The sequence below is a fragment of the Lepisosteus oculatus genome, chromosome 6 (genome assembly GCF_040954835.1).
Source record: "Lepisosteus oculatus isolate fLepOcu1 chromosome 6, fLepOcu1.hap2, whole genome shotgun sequence".
NCBI classification, from domain to species: Eukaryota; Metazoa; Chordata; class Actinopteri; order Semionotiformes; family Lepisosteidae; genus Lepisosteus; species Lepisosteus oculatus.
This window is the reverse complement of record NC_090701.1, coordinates 51,685,790-51,708,117: the sequence shown is the minus strand read 5'-3', so window position 1 is coordinate 51,708,117 and position 22,328 is coordinate 51,685,790. Positions and strand designations below refer to the sequence as shown.

At 39.8% G+C, this 22,328-nt stretch overlaps 1 protein-coding gene across 1 annotated transcript in view; it reads left to right on the top strand.

The window, feature by feature from the left end:
• Nucleotides 1-20,993, top strand: part of cpa6 (carboxypeptidase A6) — a 47,924-nt gene extending 26,931 nt beyond the window's left edge. The window contains exons 3-11 of the mRNA XM_069191552.1: nt 4,411-4,535; nt 6,344-6,458; nt 8,414-8,515; nt 8,598-8,702; nt 11,773-11,883; nt 12,092-12,182; nt 16,941-17,143; nt 17,790-17,874; nt 18,412-20,993. Coding sequence (XP_069047653.1) covers nt 4,411-4,535; nt 6,344-6,458; nt 8,414-8,515; nt 8,598-8,702; nt 11,773-11,883; nt 12,092-12,182; nt 16,941-17,143; nt 17,790-17,874; nt 18,412-18,647 — 1,173 coding nt within the window. The 3' untranslated portion in view covers nt 18,648-20,993. The remainder of the gene's footprint in view (nt 1-4,410; nt 4,536-6,343; nt 6,459-8,413; nt 8,516-8,597; nt 8,703-11,772; nt 11,884-12,091; nt 12,183-16,940; nt 17,144-17,789; nt 17,875-18,411) is intronic.
• The last annotated feature ends 1,335 nt before the right edge of the window (nt 20,994-22,328 follow it).

The window sequence follows — 22,328 nt, the reverse complement described above, 5'->3', positions numbered from 1 at the left end:
TAAGTCCAGAGGATGAAAAAGCTTGCACTTTTCCAAATGCTGACCATGGAAACCTATGGAACGTTTTTTCCCTGTTTTTTGGAGAATGTTGTAACTTCAACGAAACCTGAATATTGTGTTCACGAAGATATACTGTAGGTCTTTGTCTTGACATTTGGGATCAATTTTGGATTACTCATTCAGTTACTAGGACTTGCAGGAATGCAGGATTAATGTGGTTTATTGTAATAATACTGGCTGTTTTTATATTAATCAAATTGATAAAAATATTACACTACATGAATTGCTAATGAAAACTTCTGAATGAATTTCTCCAAAACTACCTTTACTTTTGTTAACTGAGCAGAGCCCATTTTGTATTTTAAGAAGGTGGTTGTTGGATTCAAGGCTGAGGATCTTGTCTGAATCACATTCATTAAAGAGCAATGAGGAATAACTATCACTGGCATCAATGTCACCTGACCAACTGAGGAAGACAACTGGATGCAAATCCAGGAAGCAAAGGCTTCCCAGCGTTGGTCAACATCTGTTGTCTGAGGAAGAGAGCAGATCTTCTGTTATGTGCCTGCACCAAAGGGAGAGAACACAGTTTGTCTGTCTGTATGTCTGACCTACTGTGTAATGTCTGGGTTTTATGGTGTTTTTGAATTACTGTGAGTTTGAGAAGAGCTTTGGAGAGCAACTTTTGTCATTGGAGAGACTTTGTCGGTAAGCAGCATAGCTAACCATATTGTTTATAGAGGGCATTAATAAATGTATACAGTAATAATCTCAAAGAATAGCTAAGGTTTTGTGGTTTTTGATTTCCTTGCACTGTAAATAAGACAACTATTTTTTGTGTTATGGTTACATGTGGGTTTTTCCTGAGACCCGCCTGTTTAAAGATCCTGTTACTGTCGACAATCCCCTGGGTATACTGTACCACAGCATGAATTCAGTCCATTCTGCATACGTAGCTACAAAAGTAGTTTTTCCTGCAGTTGAAAGAACTAGAATTTAGATCAGCTTTTGCAAATGAGGAATTCATACGTTAGGGAGCCAAACCTGAGTTCAATTTTGAGTCCCTGGGAAAAGACGTTTTGCCAACAACAGGGCTGATGTCCTTTCTCAGCTGTGGATCCTAACCCACAGACCACACTGTAATATAGTTTCACGTTGACACTAGTGTCTGAGGGGCAGAGTAAGTGATGGCAAAAGCAACTTGCTTTGTGGATTCCAATAGCACTTAGTCCTTGGTTCTTGCAAGTAAATATATTGGGATGACTATGGTTGGTATGATTTCTAGAAGTCCAGGAACTTGGTATCTTACTATGTGTGTTGAATTTACCTCTTGGTGAGAAGACTTAGTCTATGCTGGCAAAGCATTCGTTGAAAGAAACATTTTGAACTTTTTCACTGGAGTACAATACAGTAACAGAGTCAGTTATGTTACTGTAAGAAAAAATAGAGATTTAAAAAAAACTACAAACAGATGCCACTATCAAAGGCCTTGATTCCATGCCACTGTGACTAACTGGAGATAAATTATTAGGTGTACGTCTGTTCTCCCTGACATTTAATTAAAAAGGTTTAACCAATACATTATAGAGACAAAATTACAATTTACTTTAATGTATCCAATACATTATTAAAACAGTGAAAACTATTGTAGCTAAAAGTTAAATCATGTGGATTTATTTATAAAGCTCACTTTCAACGTCCAAAATCATTGCACATTACTCTGAAATTAATGAAAACTGATCATTTCAGCTGTCTCTAGTCTCACCACAATGGGAGCTGACATCAGCTCTCTGTTCTTGTGGCTGTGTAGCATAGTAATTGGACTTTCAAGTGGGCTGTTCCAAAATATAGCACTGGGAAAACTGGATCTTCAGTTATTGTGAATGCCTACCAATATCAACATGTGCTTCCTCCTTTGTTTTTTTTATTGATTTCTAGTATGTGTTTTTCTTCATGTGAACATTGTGAATATCAGCTCATTTATGCATAACTGCCTACAAATGTAAGACTATTACATATTATGCATGTACTCAATGCACCTTTTAAGCATGAGGCAGAATCAGATGCCTTTGAACTTCAACTAGAGGTGAAAAGAAGCCAAAGTATTTTTATTTACACAAAGTATTGTGAGAGTATGGAAAAAGCATCACACCCATGTTATTGAGGCCACAGTCCTGGTGTCTTTCAAGAAATTCCTTTGATCAGCTAGCTCCTAACTACCAAAGAAGCTATATACTGTAGGGCAAATGGCCTCCTCTCATTTGTAACATTTCATACTTTCTGTTAGAACTAGGAAGCTGACCAGATCTTTATCCTGGCCTCACATGCAGCACACTGGAAAAAGCACTGATCACCTACTGTATCATTAACTTCAGAAAGGCCTTCAACTGATTAGCCAGGCATCGCTGGTGGAAGATTATCACTGTGTATGGCATTCCTCAGATGCATCTTAGAGTCATTCAAAATCTATATGAAAACCACAATTGCTGTTAAACGAACAAGGTCTCACATGCTGGTTTGCTGTCCAAACAGTTATAAAGCATGAATGTGCTTATTTTACCTCACCTCTTCAACCTTGCAGTCGATTGGCTATTGACGTAAGCAGCTTCAACCAGGGCAGAACTAATGGAGTCATTAAAAAGAAGTTGGGGAGGAGGTCAAAATGTAGTCTTGTACTTATTCTGTTTTATGTGTACATATTTTGTCTACTAAGCAGCCTCTGTGCACCTTTTCTGCCATTCTGCCTTTTGGTCTCATCAGATAAAGGCAAGCTAGACCTTGTCTTTGTTCCTCCAGACCCACATGGGAAGCAGCTACTTGTCCTGTGCCCCCCCCACCTCCCCTTTTCCCTCCTTGTTGAACTCTCCACCATTCTCTGGTTATTTCTGGTTGAGTGTCCAACCCAGCACCCCCAAGGCACCAGTCTGTTTTCATTGTTTTGTGCTTTAAGGTTCCCCCAGTAGGAGCCCCCTCAGCTACTGAAGCTCACTCAGTCAGGGAGTCAGTCTGCTGTCGTTGTTCTCACCTTTGCCAGCAACAGGCACCCAGCCATATTACCACCTTCCAGTCTGGCGCAGTGATGGCCCTCAACTCTCACCCCCCCTCCACTCCCAACACAAGCTTCCACCCTCTGCGCACCAGACTCCCATTTAGCCTTAGGACCGCTGCCGTTTCTGCAACCACAGGTGAGCAGCTCCCTCCAGAAGAGTGGCCTGACACGGTCAGGCCATATAATTAGAACGGAGAGCGAACTCACGGTGTGTCGAGCCCTCGGAGAGAGCGTGACGGCGCTCGCAGTACATGGAGGCAAACGATTCTTAAAGAAGCAGAAGGGGCTGGAAATTACAAGGCGCAAGGTGGAAACCCCAGCAATCCAGCAGACTAGCATGGAGGGGGGAACTGGCTGCCATGTGTAGCATAAGGCTCAAGAAGAAACAGAGCAGCCAAACACTGGACACTGAGATGGGACTCAGGGCTGCCCTGGCTGAGTGCCCGCTGCATCTTTTTTAAGACCCTCAGATTTGTAAGTTCCTCCCACACAAGAGCTTTGGAGTGCGAGAGACAGTGTACTGTAGGTTTGTTTTGCCCTCGTGACACACAAAAAGTGTAGAAGAGTTTTGAACCTTTACACCAGACTCTGTGTCTTTGCACATGAGCACAATTGCTGAAAGTTTGTCTCATAACAGAACTTCAATTTTCTGTGATTTGTACCAGACTGAGCCTGTGAACCCTGTAAGCAGATAGAAAATGGATGGATGAACAAGACAGATCTGAATTACCCAGCAGAATTTATTTTTAGTTTTGTTTTCTGTATTGTGACAGGATTTATAGCATTCAAGTTCTGGTGCACAGAAGGTCACGTGGAAGCCATACCATATATAGGATACCAGTAGGTTCTTGTTTAAAAATTTGGATTTTTTTAAATTACTGTATATGCCCACCAGATAATTGTTCTGAGGCTTGGCTCCCCTGCTCATCTGACATTCCAGCGCTGATCGGAGGAGCGTCACTGCAAGCCTGCTGTTGCATGTTGCAGGAGGCGCTGTTTACTGGAAAGCTGAAAAGGCCTGGCTGATTTCTTCCAGCCTTGCCCCAGCCAGTGTGGGGCCTATCTGTGTGCCGTGACATGACCTGGTCTCAGGCCACAGAGCTTAGTCTCTTCTTCAAGCAGGTGCCTTTGCTGAACAAGCCACTTGCAAGCCCCCAGAAAACCATCTTATTCATGTTACTATTATTAGAATATATTTGTTATGTAAGACAGTGAAACCCAATGGAAATGAAAATAGAACAGATGATTATTGGTATTACTATATTTTTGTCAAGCCCATTCTTCAGGGCCTGTATATGAAGTATAGGAGTCTCTCATGTTGAGACATGCATATGGATTACAGGCTGGTTCCTGCACTACAGGTGGACCTCTGGCAGCCCAACAGTGCGTCTTTCATCGGAGAGGGCAGCACTGTGGATATTCACACAGGGAGGAACATCTCCAGTGCCTTCAAGACCTACCTTAGGAGGGCCAACCTTCACTATGAGTAAGTTTTACTCTGGAGTTTCTTTTTTATTGGAGGTGTTTCCTAATTAACCCCACATATCTGAAATAGCAGGGAAGGAGCACATCTGTTTTCCAAGGCCTGTTTTTTTTGGAGAAGTGTCTGTTCTACCCGTGCAGATGTGATTAACACATACAGAGCCTGTGTGTGTTATTTTAATAACATTCTTTCATGCTCCACTCCATAAATCCTGCAAATGCTTAACAGACAACAGAAAGAAACTTTGGTGTGTATTAAAAACAAAACAGCAGCAAGAGAGGCTGAGATTAGCTGTTTTCACCCTCCGGCAATCTTACGGTTGCATCAGCAGTTGTAAATTACTTTTTTATTATTCTACATAATTATTCATGGCTGTTGATGCTAACATACTGTGCAAGTCAGCCCTCTGTTTTAAAAAAAGGCAGATGAATGACATAGAAATAGAGCTTTGGCGTCTGTATGATTTCATGAACTTTGCACCTTGGCAGAAATTTTTTAAAAAGTTGTTGCATGTTTTCCATCTGGATCTGTATGACAATGAAGTCTAACATTGCCTTGCCTGATTTCCAATATCCTTAACTTGTCTTTCCTGTTTCTGTGACTTACTGTACATAACTGTTTCAGTCACACTTAGGGTTGCAAAGTTACACTTTATAAAAAAAGCCATCTGTGTATATACAGTATATATAATATGTAAGCGTATATACAGTATAAGTATAGAGAACATAAGAAACTTTTTACTTGTAACTGCAACAGATTTGCAGTTGCAATCAGGAAGATGGCAAAAACATTAAAGTCAATGCACTGACATTTAGTGAAACAAAGGTAAATTTTTATCAACAGGGATGATCAACAGGCCCTGTGAAAATTACAGGCCAATAGTGTGTGGCCACTTTTAGAAACAATACAGCTGATTAATAAGAAATATAAGGGTCAGGGATACAGTTCAGGCTGTGGTAAAGATGATGATTTTCTCACTAACATGCAATTAGTATACAGCACTGGTTGATTATGATCTCTTTTGTTAGTCATTACTTTTATAAATGGAATTTGCAACCCCTAATCTGAGGTGTTAACAACATTTCCATATTAACCCTTTGAATTAATTACAGTGTACATCAATGTGAGATATCTGGAAGTAACAACACACAAGACAAGACACAAGGGCTATATTATAGTTCTTTTTTACTTACTCAGTTCTTTGCAGAACAAGTCTTTTCTATTTTAATGGGGGTTAGAACATAACTTATTTTTGTTGCAAATTGTCCCAAAATACAATACAGTATCTGTGTTATCTGTTTGTTGTGTTTTCACTTCAGTTACTTCATCTTATCAGTTAAAATCAAGTCACAAATGTGAAACAACAAAATGGTATCTAAAGTGTAATTTAAAATCGATAATACAATAAGTTCCATTTGAGGCATTTCAGCCAGAAAGGCAGACCAAAGTGGATAAGTGACCTGTTCAGAGTAAAAGAAGTTCTATTGCCAAACATGATAAAGCAATAGCTATCTTTGGTTTATATCTTAATTTCTGTGCTCTAAGATAATACATCACCTGTGCTCTCCAGGCCCAGGTAAGCTAGAGACAGCCCCAGCTGCTCCTCATGTTGTGTGGAAGTGTTTTTGGACAGGGCTTTCTGAGATGTTTTGGATGAGAGATTTCAGTTTAGTAAAGGATGGCCTGCCTAGCGAGCAGAACTCTAACCTGACCTTAATTTGAAAGGAGAAGACTGAGCGGGCGATGATAAGGCAAAATGTCCCCTTAAAGTCTTTGCTTTTAGTGCTAAGTGTGTCTCATGTCTTGTATAGGGTTCTTATCGCAAACCTCCAGAAGGAAATTGAAAAACAGACTGGGTATCGTTCCTCCAGAAAACGAAGATCAGAAATGGGGTATGATTATGAGGCGTACCACTCTTTAGAAGAGGTATGTACATCAGCAGATGCCTTTATCTGCCGACTGTTCAAACTAAAAGCTCATATCTGTAAGCCACCAGCATGAGGCAATACCACATAACAGCTGTAGAATTGAAAAGGGACCAATTTCTCAGCACAACTGTGATTCCAATTATAATGCAAATATAGTTACATACTGTATGTATCTCACAAACAAAGACCTAATAAAAACATTGTTCTTTTATGCCCAGTATAATCAAAATACAGTAAATGCCCTGAGGAAACAATTTGTGCATGGAAATAATAACTCTAGTACCTGTTCTGGCAAGACAAAATGTTACTGCTTTCATTTATAACTTAAGAGTGATTTACAGACTGGAATTTACAAATACTATATACTGCTGTACGAGCGAACATATTTTAAGACACCTTTAAATTATCGTAAATATTGCATGTGGAACAGACATAATGGGTCTTCTGACAGTGGAAGAGTCTGGAGTGGAGGAAAGTTCATGTGAAAACAATATTGCTTCAGTGCCAACAGACACATCACAACATTATAATCAAAACCCATGGAGACCAATAGGATGTGTGAAGTGATTTGTTATGGTAGTGGAGTTATTAATATAAAATGTGCCATAACAAATTATGCTGAGTGATTAAACTTTGCCATTTCCAAATCTTATTTAAGCACCATTGCATTGTAAATCTTTAACAAAAGCACCCTCAAATGGAAGGTTGTTGCCCAACTTATTGTGTTTACAAAAAGTAGTGCTGGTACTATTAACCATTTCTGTGTCATGGAATGTATACACTGCCAAAAACCTTCTCAACATACTTATTGCTTCTTTGATGTTTGTAGGTGTATTTGACATCCTGAATGAAGAACTGATATGGCACTATATTTATTCACATTCCTCTGATCAAAATTGGATCCAAGGAGAAAGTTTTTTGGCAAAGCTTCAGAAGGACATACCTAAAGCTTCCCCTTCTGAGAGCAGAACTCTGGCATTACCATTGAATGGAGTATTTATTTGATCAGAGTTGATATAACATCTTAGTGTAGACGTTACTTTAAAAACTACTTGCAGTTACCTTTTAGCAGTATAAGATGTAATGCCAAATATAATTAGTTGTTCATCATGGGTATATTTTAAAATTGTACACACTTATTTTATATCAAGGTTCTGGTGCCCTCTAGTGATACTGTACTAGTAATGTTCTGTTAGTATGATCTTCAGCAGTGAAGAGACTCTTATCAAGAAATTAATAATCCTTACACTTATTTAAGCACTTTACAGGTAATGGGGACTCTCCTCCACCACCACCTAGAAGATGCAACAGCAGCCATAGTGTGCCAGTACACTCACCACAAACCAGCTCTCAGTGAGGAGGAGAGCAGAGTGATAAAGCCAGTTCAGAGATGGGGATTATTAGGAGGCCATGATCAGTAAAGCCCAGAGGGAAATTTGGCCAAGATGCTAGGGTCACACCCCTACTCATTTTGAGAAAGGCGCTGGGATTTTTCTTGACTACAGACAGTCCAGACCTTGGTTTTACATCTCATGCGGCTTTTTACAGTATAGTGTCCCCATCACTATACTGGGACATTAAAATACACACAGACTGCAGGGTGAGCGCCCCCCACTGGCCATACTAACACCACTTCCAGCAGCAACTTAAGCTTTCTAGATACTGCCCAGGCTCACACCTGCTTTGCTTCAGTGGGTTCCCAGTTCTGAGCTGCGCAATAAGATACTGCAGCCACTGGCTAAAAACACTTATTGTTTGTGTTCTCCTTCAATAGAATGGATAGAAGCGGTAGTTCTTATAGTGCATCCAGATCACTCTTGTAAAAATGGAGATCTTCAGAACCACCGCATGACGCTTGTCATAAATGATGTGTGTGAGGTTGGCCATCCTGAGCTTAAAGAAGAAAGTCACTGTTTCGCCATCACAGGCCGTATTTGTCTCTTTCTTTTGCAGATTCAGAGCTGGATGCATGAAATGAACAGAACACATCCGCACTTCGTCACTCTGTTCTCCATTGGCCGGTCTTTCGAAGGAAGGCCTCTTTATGTCCTTCAGGTGAGAGTTACCAATTAGAAGTGTTGCGCTGTGTATAGAACGCGGCCTGCTCCTAACTAACCGGGATCCTTGCTTCTGTCAGCTAGGAAAGAGAACTCGCCGTGACAAGAAAGCTGTGTGGATTGACTGTGGCGTTCATGCCAGGGAGTGGATCAGTCCAGCATTTTGCCAGTGGTTTGTGAAAGAAGTAGGTGCCCTGATTTTAAGCTGTTGCCTCAATACTGGTGCATGTCATTGTTAGATATTAAATGATTTCTAGGTAGTATACTTCATATTTATCATCTACGCATACAGTATGCAACATGTTCAGCTCTCCTTGATTTCAGAGATCACTTCTGTCACTACCTAAGAGCAGGAGCCCTGTTCACATCTATAAAGAGCTCTGGCTATTTCCCGATACTGGAATTGATATACAGTGCCATATTAAAGTATTCAGACTCTTGCACAGTTCTTAAAACTTGACAGTTTGAAATAGTAATTTGGATTTGAACTAGTTCCATGCTGAAAAGAGAAAGAATCAACGTTTCGGCTGTGGAGCCTTCTCCATGTGTAATTTGTATGTGTTATACACACCACCACACATTGAAATAAGAAAAAAACACAACGAAGTAACTAATGAAAGAAAAATTGAAAGCTTAAGCATTCAAGCCTTTCATGTAGCAAACCTAAAATTGCCTTAACGAGCCACACAATCAGTTGAGTGATGTCTGTCTATGTGAAATAATAGTGGTTCACATGGTTTCAGAATAAATCCACCTGTGTCTGTAAAGTCCTTCAGTCAGATAGTGAATTTGAAGCAACGATTAAACCACAAAGATTTCAAATCATCTCAAGGATGAAGTTATAGAAATGCACAGATCGGTAGCAGATTATAAAACCTATTCAAGGTAAAGCCAGTAACTGAGAAGGTGACGTCGTCCAGACAATCTCTTGAGCAGGCTGTCCCTGCACACTGAGCAGCTGGGCAGAGGGGAAATGGTTAGGGAGGTCTCTGTGAAGCCAGTGGTGACTTTGAAAGTGTTACAGAGTGTTACAGTGGCTGAGATGGGAGAAGATGTCAGTCAACAATATCCTGGTCAGTCCACGAAAGGGACATGTTTGGAACTGAGAAAGAAAATCTCAGAACCCACATGAGGTTTGCAGCACGTCAGTAGAGCTGCACATTTTTTAGAAAACTGTTTTGTGGTCAGACAAGACAAAATTAATTTTTGGTCAAAATACTAAGCATTACAACTGACTGAGTGCATCACTCAGTCAGCACTATCCCTACTGTCAAGTCTAGTACTGGCAGCATCATGTTACAGTTCTGCTCCCCATCAGCAAAGACTGTCAAGTTTGACAGGACTGATGGCAAAATAGATGGGGCTTTATCTTTGACCAAAGCCAGTGAGCAAAGATGATAGAAACGTACCCAAACAGACTTTATTAATAGTACTAGTAATAAATTATTATTATTATTAATAATAATAATAATAATAATAATAATAATAATAATAATCAAGTAATAATTACTAGTACTAGTAAAGTTGCTTCCACCAAATAGATTTCACGGGTCTGAAAAATATCCAAGCAAAATATTTATTTTTTTCTCTGTAGTTTTTGCTGACATTTGCTGTGTAACCTTTCTTACCCCTAGAAGACTTTAGTTTGCGCCTTAAGGCTTTGAATAAAATATTACATTGAATTATGTGCATGGATCATTTTGCAAGTTCACACAATGGGACACCATAGGAAGGGTGTGAATAATTTTGCAAGGCATGGTGCGTACTTTGCTTGAAAACTGTTGTTTTACATCTTTTCAGTTACATTGACATACATGTTGTAAATAACCTAGATTTTGTGGTGGCTTTAGTCAAGAGTTTTAGTGTAATACACAAAAGATTCCACTATGTGGCAGAACACTGATGCTTTAAAGACAGATTAACCTAGACCTCAGCCTGATTAGAGGTGCTGTATTACTTCAGGTAAATCCTCTTTCTGTAATCCTATTCTTCAGCACCACGTAGCGTGGGGCTTAAAGAATGCTTTGCAAAAAAGGAAATCTGACTTTGTGGTTTGAGAACTCGGGCAGGTTCATGTAAATTCCGTCTCTATTCTTGTTCTTAGCAAAGGACTGCTACAGTCTAAATGTACATGAGACATTCAGAGCATAAACCAAACCCCATTCAGAGGACAGTCAGCAGTTCATTCATCATTGCAGTTATCTTTTAGGAAATAGAGGTAAGCTGCGGATTACAAAGTAGAGTATAAGCTTTCCGCAACACAGGAACAGCCTCTTTAATATTGGAAAAGTTATGCAGGCCTGCTAAGTTGTCCTGCTGGTCTGAGCCCAGTTATACTGTAAATACCAGTAGTGTGGATAGAGGTAATTTATGATAACCCAGTTTAGGACATTTCACAGTTCAAATATTCTTTTTAATTATCTCTTTACAAAAATAATGCAAAAAATCACAGAATGTCCAAAGCTGTACAACACGGTATGCCATGCATGTATCTTTACTTTATAATGCATGGTTACATTGAAAGAGGCTGCGAAAAAGGGCAATTGTGTGATTATTTGATTACCAGATCAGTCTGTGACTGTTAGGGATGACTGGAAATACTAAGCATAAATTTGTTTGTAAATAAAAATTGAAATTGTACATCCGGGTATCCTTATATTATTCTCTTGATATGGAATCACAAATTGTCACTCATGCTGGTTGATGTACTGTATGTGACCCTCATTTCAGCAAGGAGACAGATCAGACCAATACGCTTCTCATTTGCACTATGAGCTGCACAGAGTAGTTGGGATCGCCCACAAACCCCAATGGTCACTACAGAGTGGCAGATGAAGGACACTCAGGCAAATAATGTATACAGTATGTGCTGCTTTGGAATCCCAGATTAAGTTGCCTAATGACATAGGGGTCACCCTGAACTCTTCATAGTGCAGTTACTGTACCTGTTGAGCCACTCAGGAACCCTCAGGTCTTCTGATAACTGCTGAGCTCCACCATGCCACCTTCCCAGGCAGCCTCTGTTATCAATGTGGTATCTTGATTAAATGAAATGGTAACAATAATAAAACCTAGTGCTTCAGCCCAGTCAATACAGATGCAGTCTCATCTCTTGTGTCCTTGGCTGTGCTTAGTGCTGTGGCAAGATGGACATCTTTTCTACCCCTGCCTGTGGCTATCCAGTGTAATTTCTTCTGTTCATCAACAATACTGGTCATAAAGACAACCATCGTTATTGCTGTAATTTTATTGTAGGCATTACAGTCGTATCACTATGACCCTGTGATGAGAAGACTGATGAATAACTTGTACTTCTACGTGATGCCTGTCTTCAATGTTGATGGCTATCACTTCAGTTGGACAAAGGTAATCGTTTTTCCTTCACTTGAAACGTAATGCAGAAAAACTGATTTGGGCCAAATTGGACAAAAAGTCCGTTTTGTACTATTTTATTAAAACACAACGGGTTTATTTACCGTAGTTCCCTAAGATTTTGTACACCTTTGCTGTGTTTGCTTGAGTGTTACCAAAGCAATTGTGATCTTTCTCACGCTTTTCTTGTCTGGTATTTTAGGATCGGTTGTGGCGTAAAACGAGATCTAGAAATGCCAAATATCACTGTCACGGGGTCGACGCTAACAGGAACTGGAAAGTAAAGTGGTGTGGTAAGTCTGCAACATGTTCTTTCTTTTGCGCTTGTCGTGTCAGAGCGAACGCCGGTGATCGGTCCCGCATACACACGCAGGACAGCACACCTCCCTGTGCTGTTAAAACAAGCCCCAGAGGGCGGTTAATTCACCTGTTATTTCATTATTAGTTCCAGTTTTCTTTAAATACGTCCCTCGCCCTTCACTCAGGGCTCTGTTATGAGGTGAGCTACTGCGCTTTGTATCCCTTTGGACGCCGCTCCACACAGAAAGGCACCGGAGTTGGAGCTGAACCCAGGGCAGTAGAGTGCAAATCACCATGACATCTTGTTGATCTCCTGCCCTAAACATCATCTGAAACAGCTAAACCCTACAGGATTCTGTTGACGTAATTCATGGCCCTTCTTTGTATCAGAAAGTCTGTTCCCGTTTTCAGTCTGACTCATTCGTACTTTAATTCAAGGTTCAGAAATCAATTTGCGTTGCTTCTTTTGCCTGCTTAATTAGTATAAGCCTAAAGAGTAAATATTTTAGCCTTATTATCCCCCCTTTGATGTGTTTGAAGAGTAAGATTTGTTGTCACTCTGTGATTGCTATGCCATCCCTAAAAATGATTCATTTTATCTGTTGAATTTTAAAAAGTATGATTGAATAGAGGCAAATGTTTTGTTTAGTGGAGAATACAGTGTAAATAATTGAACACTGATTTTAACCGCAGAAGAGTGAACTCTTCTTTTAGAGTTCTAAACTGTTCTGAACTTTATTTCTTACTGTTAAGCCCTTAGAGAAGCCACTTAGAGGACCACAGCTCTCCGTGAAGCAAACTTTTACCTTTTTTGGATGAATTTCATCACCTCATGATCAAAGTAATTAATTTTCTCTCAGTGGCAGACACAGTATTGTAACATCTGTATTCTATACACAGTGTCCTTCTCAGTAGGTCTCATGTGCTGCTGTCAGCTGTCCAGATTCTACAGCTCCCACTGCTCCAGATCCCTGAAGTTGTTGGTTTAAATCTAATTACTTAAAATGTTTATCCGTGTGTCTTAGGGGATCTGCCTGAGCACTACTGTAAACCACAGACTCCTCATTTAGCTCTAATTAGCAATATGGTTATGATTAAAAATCATACAAACTGTATTTCAGCTCCATGCTCATTTTCACAGGACCTAGTTTCAAAACCAGGACTAACCATTGTAGAAAGAAAATATTTGTTAGGTGTTTTTGTGAGCATAGTAAACTATGCTTACAAAAACATATTTTTTTGTCACGATGACACGTATGTCACGAAAAGTAATGCCTTCAGGTTTCTAAATCTAAATTAATGTAATGAAATTACTTATTCAGTAAGTTCTCAATAAATAGTCTCATAGATTTATCATACTTTAATGTTTGTATGCCTAATGCAGTAGTAGGTGGAGGGCAGAGAAAAACTTTGCAATTACCAGTACAATTACCTGTTTTTCTGATTGGATACAATTCTGGGTGAAGCCTCACATATCTGTTGAAAACTATGCTGTTGATATGATGACATACAATTAACAGGTTCTTTGTGTAACTGAAGTATAAAACACAATTCCACATCATGTCTCTGTAGGAGAATTAATCTGCTCTATATGTGGTCTTTATGCTTCAAAGACAAAATCTAAGGTATGTCATATTGTGCAAAATCACCATTTTGCATGAATAAAGGAAACTGGCTTTCAGAGCACGTTCCGTAAGAGTCTGAAATAAAAGACAGCTTCTGTAATCCGTGTGATAGAAGGAAAAAACAGCATTCTGTATGATGAACCTCTTGTGCAGCTGGTAGCATACATGAGGAGTGACTAAAATAACTGCAAGGTCCTTTTCATCAAAGACCTGAGGACCTCGGCTCACACTGGTGAAGGGAAAAACATAATTAAAAGAGATTTCAAATTATATATTTGAAGATGTTTTTAAAAGCACAGTAATTTAAAATCCCTGCAGCACATGACATATTAATTATTAAGGCCTAACTTATATTGTAAATGTCATTTATACTTCTATTTTCTAAAGCACTTTATTCAACACATAATGTTATGCGGGAGCCTGTTCTGGAAACAGGCCAGCAACAGACTTAGGGTGGGACACACACACACACACACACACACACACACACACACACACACACCCACACACCCACCCACACACCCACCCACCAGGGCCAGTTTTCCCAGAAGCCAGTTGACCTACCTGTATGTATTTGGACTGTGGGAGGAAACCAGAGCACCTGGCAGAAACCCACATGAACATGGGGACAACAACTCCATGCAGACAGCACACCAGGATTTTGTGAATGTTACAGTTCTTTGAACAAACAGCAGCAATTATTGATGTATACAAAGTGGATGTGGCACACTTAGATTTTTAAAAAATGCTTCTACTACTGTATGTATCAAATTAATTCTTAAATTTCAAATGGCAGGCAACTGAGAAATATGTGGGTTTGAGAACTGGTTAATGGATAGAAAACATTGTATGAGCAAAGGATGAATGCTCAAAATATGTGATGTAATTTAGTGGAGTGCCACAGGGATCTGTACTTGGACCACTGCTCTTCCTTAGTTATATCAGTGATCTAGAATCTAGTATAATTAATAAACAAGTCAAATTTGTAGACAAAGCCAAAACAGGAGAACGGCCTATTGAGCGTATAGTCCCTCCAGTAAACTCTATCACGGAGTTTTGCTGAAACCAGCTCTTAAATTATTTAACTGATAATTAGCAGGAAACCAGGAAGCCACATATTGAGTAGCCCTGCTGTAGAAGCTGCAAAAGGAATTTAAGAAGACTGACACAAATTTTAATGTAGGCATACATTAAGATACCTGCAGGCAAAAACATAAACTACCGTATAAATCTTAGGTGAGATTGGAGAAGCTACTCATGAACAGAGCTTAGGCATTTAAATTGACTCATCATCTGCTGGACAAGCTGGGGAAGCAATTAAAAGCAAGCATAATTTTCCAAGATATTCTTTAAAAAAATTACAAATGATAAAATAAGGATTGTAATGTTAAAACTATGCCATACACTAGAAAGTCCTCATTTAGAATATTGAGTCCAGTTGTGATCACAATGTTATAGGAAGGGTACTGTGGCACTACGCGGAGGTGTGTTCAGTGTGGAGGCGGAGCCCTGGATTAAGGGTAACAAGTTGCCTTAGCAACCACAGCTGTTCTGGCTAGTTCTGGCACAGCTGTGAGGCCCTTTAAGATACACTGAACACCTCCTGGAGGGATGAGCACGCCCACACGAGAGGAGAACCTTCCAATGACAGGCCCGGAGGGGATTGTGGGAGAGCACAAGGCCATCGTTTTTTCCTTCGTTTTAGTTTTCTTTTTGCCTGTCCAGACGTGTATCTTCCACCGGAACAGGTTGACTTTTTATTTTTGTTCTGGCCTTCTGACCTTACTTTCCCTGCTCCTCCAGACTGGACTCCAAGCGGTTCTTTTTCCCAGGCTGGCCCCCGTTAGACAGGGTAAGTCCAGCCTGGACGTTGTGGTTTATAGCGGCGCATTTTTCCTTTTTTGGATTTCGCTAACCTCCCACCAGTGCCTTCACCCCCTCAGACAGGGCGCCGACTTTCAGCGGTACTCGCCGCGGCTCCTCACCCTTCCACACTGTTACAGTATTGCTGCTCTGGAAGCCCGAGAAGAGCAATCAGATGCATTCTGGGGCTTAAGAATGTTGCATACTGACAGGAGGGAGGAACCGAGCCGGTTTTGTCTTGAACAGACAAGACTAAGAGGAGACCCGCACAAAGTATTCAGAATCTTCAAAGACCCTGACGGAACCATCCCAGTGAACTTCAGAATGAACAGTGAAATGCAAACCGAAGGTCCAGGAGGGAAAATGCCACCTACTGTTTTACCACTACTGTAGGAAAGCCAGAAGTCACAGCGCACCTCACTGAAGTTCTGGAATGAGTATAATCATTTGGAAGGTCTTGCTGGAGAGCAAAACGGTGATAAAGTACACGTGTATCATCTCCTGCTGTGCTTTTAATCATGTTCCAGTGGCTTTTATAATCCAGTTATAGCCTTGTTCAACCTTGTGTGCGGCCATAAATGACAAGGCAAGCACGGGATATCCTCTATATTTAACTACAGAGTGTATATGTAAAAGGGAATATACTGTATATGTGGTATAGAAATTTCAGTATCAATCACTGAATGTACAGCTGTCCATAAATATCACATTCATTTTGTCAGCTAATCCAGTCACAGCCAGAGTCAAGCAACAGCTCTGCTGCCTGCTTTTAAGGTAAAGGAATCAAACTCTACACCACTATTTACTGCAGCAACCTGCCCTTCTTTAGAGGTTTCCCATCCCAGTACTGACCAGACCAAATCTTGCTTAGCTTCTGACATGTGAGAATATCAGTCTACAGGGTGGAAGTGTACCAGTGCTGTCACAGTGGGATATACTGTATATGCCTTGAATTTGAACCACGATGCTCAAGGGGAAAATCCTAATAGCCCAGTTAATGAAGCTGTCAATAAAGAGATAATTGTATGGGTTCAAACCAGCTTGTCTTCCACTTCCTCTCCTCTTTGTGACATTTACTCTTTCCTGGTTGAGTGCAGTGGTCCAAGGCTTCCTCATATTCAGGCTTGTTGTCCTTCTCTCTCACAGCTGGCAGAGAGGCAGCCCCAGTGTCTCTTCCTCCGTCCTTAAACATTTCCTTGATCACTTTTACTAAACTGGCACCATCCTAATGTGCCTCTCCCTCCTCTCCGAACTGTTGCGCAGACGAGGGGGCCTCATCACACCCCTGTGATGACACGTACTGCGGGCCCTTTCCGGAGTCCGAGCCGGAAGTCAAGGCTGCCGCCAACTTCCTGCGCAAACAGAGGAGACGTGTGAAAGCCTACATTTCCATCCATGCCTACGCCCAGATGCTGCTGTATCCCTACTCCTACAAATACGCCACCATTCCCAATTTCAACTGTGTTGTGAGTGCTGCTTGTTTCCGTTCTCTTCTTCCGATTGGCCTGATGGAGAACAAAAACAGATCCTTCCTTGTTTAACATAAAAGGACTTGGGGCTCCTGAGGTGCATCCCTGTGATCCGGATGTCGTGAGTTTGTGCCTGGGTCATGTTACGAGCTGACTGGGACTCCCCAGGTGCAGGGCACAGTCAGCAGAGCACTCCTAGGGTAGTGTTGGTATTAGTCTTTGATTGATCTAATTTCTCAGTGAAATAGCACTTCCTATGAATTCCCAGGTGCCTGCAGGCTTCCAGTGACCATTTCCTCCTGTTCACGAAAACCTTCCCATAAGGCATTGGCCATCTGGCTCATACTGTACTGTGGGAAAAGATGAATGCCTTGAGATGAGCAGGTTGGAAGAGCCTGACCTGACTCATTATAGGAAAGGAGCCACTGCTGTGAGCTGGGGATTTCAAATTTCAAATTGGAAGTACAAAAAAAAAACATTGTGATTGGATGGCACCAATTTTATAGTTTTACGTTGCCATGCCTATTGAACACGCACGCTTGTGACATCACCCGAATCAAGTTTTGCCTTAGCTGCATTGCTCCCGAGTAAAATGTGTCAACACTAAACGGATTAGTAAGAAAACGTGTCATTTGTGTTTCAGGAATCTGCAGCCCACAATGCAGTTGCTGCTCTGTACTCTGCGTATGGTGTAAGGTACAGATATGGCCCAGCGTCAACCACTTTGTGTAAGTACCTGAAGAATATGAGGAAAGTGGCTGAAGTGGCTACCTTTGAGATATTGATTTCTTTCTATTATCCAAAGTGTAATACATTTTTTACAATTTTGCTTGTAATGTTATGCTCATTGCCATTTCTTCTGGGTTTTTTTTTGTGCTAATGGCACAAAATCAAAAGCACTATTAGTGATGTTCCCTGAAACGATACTCTGTTACTCCTTTACCTAAAAATTAAAGCAGGAAGCCTGAACACGTCTCTTCAGCAGTTCAGCACACGGTCCTGTGTTCCTCAGTAATCAGCGTACCCCACAGGCTTGTATTTTAGGGCCATCAGAGCAAACAAGTAATTAATAATAATTATAATTGTTTACACTTATATAGCACTTTTCTGGACACTACACTCAAAGCGCTTTACAGGTAATGGGGACTCCCCTCCACCACCACCAATGTGCAGCCCCACCTGGATGATGGTGGGTGCTAAGCAGACAAATCCTGAGCCCAGTCTGTGCAATACTAGGTAGCAATGAATATTGTGTGTGTTTTCAGATGTAAGCTCTGGGAGCTCTATGGACTGGGCCTACAAAAACGGCATCCCCTACGCTTTCGCATTTGAATTGCGAGACACAGGTCATTTTGGATTCCTCCTCCCAGAGTTCCTGATCAATCCCACCTGCACCGAGACCACCCGGGCAGTCAAGGCCATCTCCTCCAGCCTCCTGAAGAAGTGCTCGCGTGCGACAGGGAATATTTTCACTGTTGACTGGACTAACGCATCAGCGTGATGTGAAAAAGACTTCTAAAAATTCTTGACAGGGCATCTCTGAGTCAGGAAATGTTTATATGTATCCGTTGTTTCACTGCGCACATTTTATATCTTAAGATGCATGGAAAAGGATCGAAAGACTAATTTTCTATTTAAAAATATTTAAATCTAAATTGCCTATACATTTTTAAATTTTGAAGATCAATTTTATCCTGACTGTTTTATTTTTTTCTCTGGATTTTGCGAGAGGATTGTGCTGCGAAATCACAAATGGCCAGTACTGTAAAGACATGTCGACTCGTTTTGTTTTCCAAATGAGGGAGAACAAAAATTAAGAGCATTAACTTTAAAATTCAGACATTTTTTTGTTCATTGTAATGACATTTTTTTTATTGTTTTCTATGTAAAAGACTATAGGTGACAGAACATGTGTAATACGGATTAAGAAAGATTAGACATATCTACGAATGGGTTGTGGTATGGTGAAATAGTACAGGTGAATCCTATTTAATTTTTTAGACATGGTTAAGAAAGGTCTGTAAATGAATATACCATTTATGCCATGATGTATATACAAATAATTAGGATGTCAGTTGGAAATAATGTGCTTCAGTCTTTTCTGCTCACATTAGCATTACATTTAGAAACCTTCTGATATCACCAGGCACTGCGGCCAAGCTCCACCAGTGTGAATGAGTTTAATGCAAATCAATAAAGAATAAACAGAGTAAATCAAAAGCTAAAAACGGGATCCTAAATGGTTTCGCAAATCAATTAGGAAAAGTATAAAGGAAGAGAGAGCTTTATAAAATTATTTTAAAAACTAGATTCAGTTAAAGAAAATGAGTACATGAATTACACTGAAGATGAATAGATCTCCAGAGAGCGATATTATGTTAACAGTTGTACTTAAGGAAATGAGATATTAAAAAGAGATTGTAATGGGGGCTAAAATAAAATAATAAAAAGTTATTTTCTTTGAAATAAAAAAAACAAAATGTATTCAGGCCAAGAAAAGAATACTTATAAATTATAAAAGGGGAATAACTGATGTACTAAACAATTATTTCGATTAGGTGTTCACTAAGAAAGAAGTCAACAATACACTTTAAGCAGAGAAAGGAGAATTTTATTGTATTGGTTAGTATTCGCATAGATAAGTGTTTAGAGGCAGTCAAGATTAGTGAATCTCCAAGGACCGATGGCATCTGCTCAAGGAAATTAAAGATGTTATTCAGAAGCCATTGACACACATTTTCTAAGAATCCCTTCAGTCAGTAGTAGTACCCATTGACTGGAGAATAGCTGATGCTAATGTAATGTCCATAAAAAGAACAAGAAAACTGAACCAAGTAATTAAAGACCAATACGTCTGACTTCTGTTACATGTAAGATTGTGGAAATTATTATAAGAGCCAGACTAGAAGATCACCTGTATAGAAATAATGTCCTAGGAAATAGTCAGCATGGATTTAGAAAGAGTAGGTCTTGCCTGACCAACCTGTGAACACAAGCTCTGTGAACAAACAGTAGCAATAATGGTATATTTAGATTCTAAGAAGGGTTCTCCATGAAAGCTTAAGTCTCAGACTGCAGGTGGTAGGCAATAGGCAGGAAAATGCAAGAGGTTTGGATATAAAATTGAAAACAAAGTACAGATAAGGAGTAAATACTGAAATTGGGATGAAGTCATTAGTGGAGTACATCAAGGATCTGTCCTTGGACCACAGCTCTTCGTCATTTATATCAATGATTTATACATATATAATTTATATCTAGATTCAAAAATAGTTAATAAACTAACTAGTGTGCAGATGAAACCAAATTGGGGGAATCAGCAAACATTGTAGAACTAGAAAATTTAATTTGAAAAAGTGAGATAAAATTTACAGCTGAGCTAACATCCGGCAGTCGATGTTAAATTTATACAAGTGCAGGACTTTGCATGCAGGTAAAAACGTAAACTTCAAATACAAAATGGTAAATGCTGAGCTAGAAGAGGCTACTTATGAAAAGACTATAGGCTATACTGTAGGTAGGCTATATAGTTAAGAGCATAGGATTTGAATAAAAAATGTGATGTTAAAATTGTATGATGCACTTACTGTATAAGGCCTCATTTAAATTACTGTGTAAACTTTTGGTAACCTTGGAAGAGATCCTTGGACCTATTCATTGCTGACTGCCAAATGGGCTAGGAGGGTTGAATGGCTTACTCTCGTTTTTAACCTTTCTTATTTTCTAGTGTTAAAAAGCATAAACTTTCTTTAGTGCATAACTGCTGGCATAAAAATGCCAATTCATATTCCTTGCAAAAACAACAAAAAATATTCACGCAAAAGGGGAAATAAGATCAAAAGCAAAAGACAGAATGCAAACATGAACAACTGGGTCTATGTAAGTTACAATTAATTTTAAAGGCCATAATAAGAAGTCATAATAAAAACCATATTTTTTTGTCTTTCCCTTTGTTTATGTAATTATTACATAAAATATAAAAAAGAAAAATGCCTGTTTTTATATGCAGATTGCAAACGTGTTAAAACCCTCATTTGCAGATTGCTTTGGGATCTAATTAGATATTGCATGTGTGATTCTCAAGAGTTCCAGCAGATTGTGCCAAATGTCATTATGAAGGTAGAAGAGATGAGGTGCTACTGGTTTGACATGGAGAACAAATTTGCCCCAGTTATATCTTTCTTTCTTGAAAGAAGCCAGGGAACAACATGGCAATGACGCTTGTTCCATACTCCCGCAACACTTTGGGGTAAATGAAAAAAAACTATTATTTAATTTGTCTTAGTTGAAGACTAGATGTTTCCATTGGTGTCCTCTGGTTAGTGTCCTCTAAACAAGTCCACTGGCTTGAGTTTATCACACTAAAGACTGAAATAGAACCAACAGTCTTGATTTGGAAATGTGCATTAGATGTTAAGAGTACTTTTTCAATTTTCAATTCTCACAGGCCCTCCCAGTATAAGTTTAATTATCTGTGGTTGTAGCATTTTATGAATTTCCCAAAGCACTATAACTTGCTCAGCATGTCACAACGTGTTAATCCTTTTCCCACAGCATCACAGTGCAGCGCACGAATTAGAGTTAAGAACATCGCTGGGCTGTGCATGATTCACATAATGAAAATCACAGTCTATTAAGCTCTGCTGTCCAGAGTTATTATTCAAAGCAAAAGAAAATGTAGATAATTTTTTGAGTGGTTTTTCTAAGAAGCTCAATATCTTAAGCAATCAGAAAGCCAGGCGTCCATTTCAGAGCACCAAATGAAAGTGAAAATAACTCATGTGTTCTGCTGCCCTTCACTAGGCCATTCAGCAAATAATATTTGGGATTTATTGAATGCTACAACATACATTAATAAGAACAGCCCAATTTCAGTTTGACCTTGCCATTGCCTCCGCAAGGTCCATCGTAGCAGTCTTATTCCTTGTGTGCTTTAGTGTGACTGCTGGGTATTTGTCATCCATCCTTTCTCAGAAATCCCTAGTGTTATTTCTGGTAAGGGACAGGGTACCTTGAAAGCACAGGAAGCAAGGCAGGAATACAGCCTGGAAGGAATGCCCATCCATTACAGGACGCAGACAGGTACATTTCAACCTAGCATGATCTTTGGGAAGTTGGAGCAAACAGAAGCACCATAGTTAACCCAAGAAGAACATGCAAACTCCACACAGAAGGCACCCCT